Genomic DNA, 5,000 nt, shown 5'->3' on the forward strand with positions numbered 1-5,000 from the left:
CGTTACTGTCAAAGAGCTGAGAACGAGTGATCCCGAACGATCGCAACAGAGGGATTCAGGACTCAAATAGACGCCAATCTCCAAAGCCTCTGTGAAGCATGAATCACCTCCACCAGTCTTCTCCAGTCTCTACTGTGTGTTGTTTTCATTTAAAGCCCGGTAGAACTAAGAAAAACATGCACATCCATCTAAATAGTGGGTGCTGTGCTAAGCAAAGTAAACTGAGGGAGCAAAAAAGTAAAGTTCGCAACAGCAGGCTCCCATTACTGCTTTCCTTCTGAGGGCTGTTGACCGAAGTTCAATTTAGTTTTTTGATTTTGAAAGGGGAGTCTGGTCTTATTTTTAAAAATGCGTCCCAGCATCTCTATAAGAGGGTATGTCTGTCCGTCCGTCCGTCCGTCCGTCCACTGTCCGTCCGTCCGAAACGCATTCTTTCAATTGTTCCTCCTGTGTCCACATGGCGGCAGCATTGACATTTTGGCCTGAAGCGAATGAGTGCAAGCCAAAACGTCTATGATATGTGATACCAAACCGGCAAGGCTACGCAGCTGATTGCATTGTGAGACAACTGAGGGGGGCATTCAATTCTCGACATTGTCTTGAGTTTGGACAGTGGGATACAAATTTGTTCCGTCTCCACAGCACGTCAACACCACTGTGAAGTGTGTCACTTATGTTCACGGTCTTATGAGACACTTCGGCCCATGAGGATGTCAAACATGAAGGGGACTTTATCATGTTGTGTATGACAGTGTCACGTTGTGCTCAGCTATTTGGTTTGTCAGAAACTCGCGGAAATGATCGATTTAGAAGTCGGCAGGCAGTTTTTGACACAGATGTTCCTGCTCGGATAGAGGGGCGTTTGCATTGCATAACGCGATAACACAACATGGAGCCGTAATTAGTTGACAGACCTCGACCTGCAGCACATACAACTCTTCCTCTAAACGTGGGCCTGTAACCTTCGGTTAGCTTTTTTCTTTCATATAACATTCACATTTTGCTCCGATTTTCTAGTCCATAAACTCGGGCTCAGAAGTTTGTATACACGAGCCTCCCTTTTAATATTCCCAGCGAGTTTGCAAACATTCTGTCACTACGTTTCAGTGAGTAGTCAGTGTGCGCTGCGCACTGAAACATGGTGCTTGAACTACAAGTAGACAAATGCGCCATTTGACATACGGTGTGTTAGTTCTACTGATGTTCTCGGACATATTTCAAGGGAGGTTCATCGTTTCTGCTGGTGGGCGCGTGGACCCCACAGGTGCTTTCCGTTGCTCTCAGGTAGAGCACTGGAGAGAACATGTCTTTTGATTCGTAATTGCTTTGCAGTCGTTTGAATTAGGTAAACTCTGGCACTGAAGCTGACTGTTTTGTGCCTTCATGAGGAAAAGCTGGCCTTGAAAATGAAGCGCATAATTTACCCAAACAGTGAACCCATAAGCGCAAGGTTCACCCAAACGATTATCTTTATTTATTATTTGGCGATGTTTAGATTCTTTCCCACATGCACATGATGCTGAAATGGCGTGATACTAAAAGTTGATAACAATGTCTGGTAATTTGTAATTGATCTATTTGAAATTTGAAATCATATGGTTATTTTCCAAATCCAAGCATGATAGGCAGTCGTGGCTCAGTGGTTAGAGCACTGGGCTGACAACCCAAGGGTTCCCGGTTCAGTGCCCGACCGAACAACGGCTGAAGTGCCCTTGAGCAAGGAACCTAACCCCCACACTGCTCCCCGGGCGCCGCTCAGCAGGCAGCTCACTGCTACGGACTAGTGTGTGTTCTTCAACGTGATTCACTAGTCCAAATGGGATAAATGCAGAGAAAGAATTTCCCCTAGGGGACCAAAATTGGCTCCAATCCAAATTGGCTCCAATTGGCTTCATTGGCTTCATCTATTAAAGCCTAAATTGCAGGAAAAAAAATCTTGTCAGCCATTTCGCTGCCTGCCACATTATTTGAAGTTCCCATGGGCAATATGACCAATAAACAAAAAGGGGGAGGCGTTGACAGGTTATGAGGAGGCCAGGGGGGCGTTTGGGGGAAAAAAAGGCTGGAACTGGCATAGAGGGACGCATCTGTTGTCCGCTTGTCGGACTTGATTGTGGTTTCAAGGTCAGATCAAAGACTTATCTAGTAGAGTAAGATACCTCACACCACCCCTACCCAGTGCAAAGGAGTGTCCTCAAGTTCAGTCTCCTAAGGGGGCGTTGGCCCCTCCGTCTTCTTGTCTTTTTGTGGCGTTTGGTGATGGCTTGCATAAGATGTGTGCTACCACCATCTACAGTGCCAAGGGCACTCCATTTATTCTCAACCTTAAGTCTACAAATGTCTTCTAACTGAAGGTCTCCTAAAGGGGCGTTCACCTGATGTCACAGTTGATCCAGGAAAAGTACATGTTTGATGCATCTTATTCTAGGAGGATCGTTGATCAGACAGCTCTAAAATCACTGTTTAGATTCAGGTTTCAGCTGACCAAGTATGGCTTAGATCAGACCAGTGATCCACCAATCACCTGTACTTCTTTCACTGTTCCAATCAATTGTGTCAACCACCTGTACTGTATAACTAACCAGCCAATCAGATAAAGGATTCTACACTTAAGGACAAATCAAGCCAGGACAGGGATGAGATAACCATCCCTAAAAACACAACAAGGTGAACAGGAGGATGAGGGCACCTTGCATAATAAGCTGAAGCCTAGGGGCGGTCCAACCAGGAAACTCCCGGGGCGGCACACACAAGGGGGTGGTACCATCGTACCAATTCGCGCTATTTACCCATTGATGCTGGATGTTGTGTTCTGCACCATTGACCTTTTGCGCCTGGAGCTGCATGACGCAGCATTCAGGCTCATGAGAATTGAGATATTTTTATGTGAAATATTGGTATGTTAGAGTCTTAGTGTTTAAATGCAACTTATTTCATGTTTTTATGTGCTTCAGAGGCTGAGATATTTAGGTTTTTATAGGCTGAGGGCAACTTTTCTCAAAAAGGGCTTAGGCATTCAGCTGGTTTTTTTGCAGGTGCTTTAGGCATCAATGGGTTCATGAGTTATCCATATGCTATTACCACTCTATTGCAATAATAGCATGGTATTAGCCGTTTTTATTAGCTGTATCAGCTCTCCCTTCAACGGCATCTCACCCCCCTCCTCCATCCTTGGCGTCTCACCTTCAACAATATTGAGAGGCCAGAGGACCTAACTGGAGAATGCTGAGATCCATGGCAAAGAAAAGTGGGGGAGGGGGAATTTAAGGTTTTTAGTGATGCCGTGGATGATGTATGTACATACTGTATAGTGTGTGTGTGTGTGTGTGTGTGTGTGTGTGTGTGTGTGTGTGTGTGTGTGTGTGTGTGTGTGTGTGTGTGTGTGTGTGTGTGTGTGTGTGTGTGTGTGTGTGTGTGTGTGTGTGTGTGTGTGCGTGCGTGCGTGTCTCTCACCTCATGTAGAGAGGAGATGGTGCCTGATGAGTAGCTGGACAGGCCGAAGCGTCTCTCGATGGTGGTGATGGTGCTCTTGAAGTAGGAGGAGTACAGCAGCTGGGTCAACTGGAGCAACCCATGGCACAGTACAAACAGCTGCAGTAGGGAAGGAGAGAGAGAGAGAGAGAGAGAGAGAGAGAGAGAGAGAGAGAGAGAGAGAGAGAGAGAGAGAGAGAGAGAGAGAGAGAGAGAGAGAGAGAGAGAGAGAGAGAGAGAGAGAGAGAGAGAGAGGTTTAGCCCAAAACCAAATCAATATCATAACCAACTGAATGGGGGCTAGAAAGAGACACTAGCCCCAGGGTTTCCTATACATAGACCATTCTGGGGCACAACCGAGCACCACAAATTGCACATACAGTACTGTATATCAATGGAGGTACACACATTACATTTGCACTGGCCCAATGGATTTTGCCCGTAGTATTGCATTGTCTCTGCATTGTCATAGCTATGTTGTTTTTTGCAGAGTGAACAGTCCCGTCGACGAGTCCATCTGCAGTAAGAGGCTATACTTCGCACAATACACCACACTTCGCACCGTCACAATACTGAACGCACACTTGCAGGAATGTGCTCATTCACCAAGGACTCCGTGCGCCTCATAGGGAAGCTTAAAATCTCATTATACTGCACCTTGTATAATGACAATAAAATGCTTTGTATTTGTATTGAACACAACAGAATCATTAACACTTTAACTACAACCCATGATGAATCCCTTGATGAGAAGGATGATTATTACGTATACCCTCAGCCAAACCATCACTGGAGCTCATTGTACAATATGCACACAAAGAGTATTATGTTGCAACGCGTACAATAAAACCAAATCCCCACACCGCAAGCTTTTAATCTTGTGAATGTGATTTTATTTGTTTGTTTTATGTGTTTATTTGAGTGAGTGAGTGAGTGAGTGACTGAGTGAGTGAGTGAGTGAGTGAGTGAGTGAGTGAGTGAGTGAGAGAGAGAGAGAGAGAGAGACAGAGACAGAGAGAGAGAGAGAGAGACAGAGAGCAAATGAGAACTATTGGCTGCAGCTCAGTCACAGTGTGAGTAAATGACCTTTAAAAGTTATGTTTGTGGTACGGCTCAGTCTAAATCATCCCTTGGAGAACATCCTAAAAAACAACTCTATTTTACAAATATCATTTTTTTATTGAGACACTCAGCCTTGCTGCAGCACAACAGAATGGTCCCAGTGTGGACAGATACTCTTGCAGAGAGGCAAAAGAGGTCTTTCAGTAGGGAATACTATTACTCTCACTAGGATGACATACACATGCAAGAGAATTAAGCAAAGCAAAGCAAAATTTGCCATTCATTTCCACAAGGCCAGTGAAGTGGATCGAAGGCAAGCAAAGTGAAAATAATCAAGCAAGTTTAATATTATGCAAATGATGAGTAACTGTGTCGCCTTCGACAGCCAATGAGATCAACAACATAAAGGTTGGCCCTGATGAAGACTGATTGCAATAGAAACACGTAGGCGTTATCCATAATAAAGT

General features: G+C 44.9%; 1 protein-coding gene across 1 annotated transcript in view; it reads right to left on the reverse strand.

Moving 5' to 3' along the window:
• Positions 1–5,000, reverse strand: part of slco2a1 (solute carrier organic anion transporter family, member 2A1) — a 70,897-nt gene that overhangs the window by 45,701 nt on the left and 20,196 nt on the right. The window contains exon 2 of the mRNA XM_063201998.1: positions 3,454–3,591. Within this exon, the coding sequence (XP_063058068.1) occupies positions 3,454–3,591 (138 nt within the window). The remainder of the gene's footprint in view (positions 1–3,453; positions 3,592–5,000) is intronic.

Source organism: Engraulis encrasicolus, chromosome 6, assembly GCF_034702125.1.
Source record: "Engraulis encrasicolus isolate BLACKSEA-1 chromosome 6, IST_EnEncr_1.0, whole genome shotgun sequence".
NCBI lineage: Eukaryota > Metazoa > Chordata > Actinopteri > Clupeiformes > Engraulidae > Engraulis > Engraulis encrasicolus.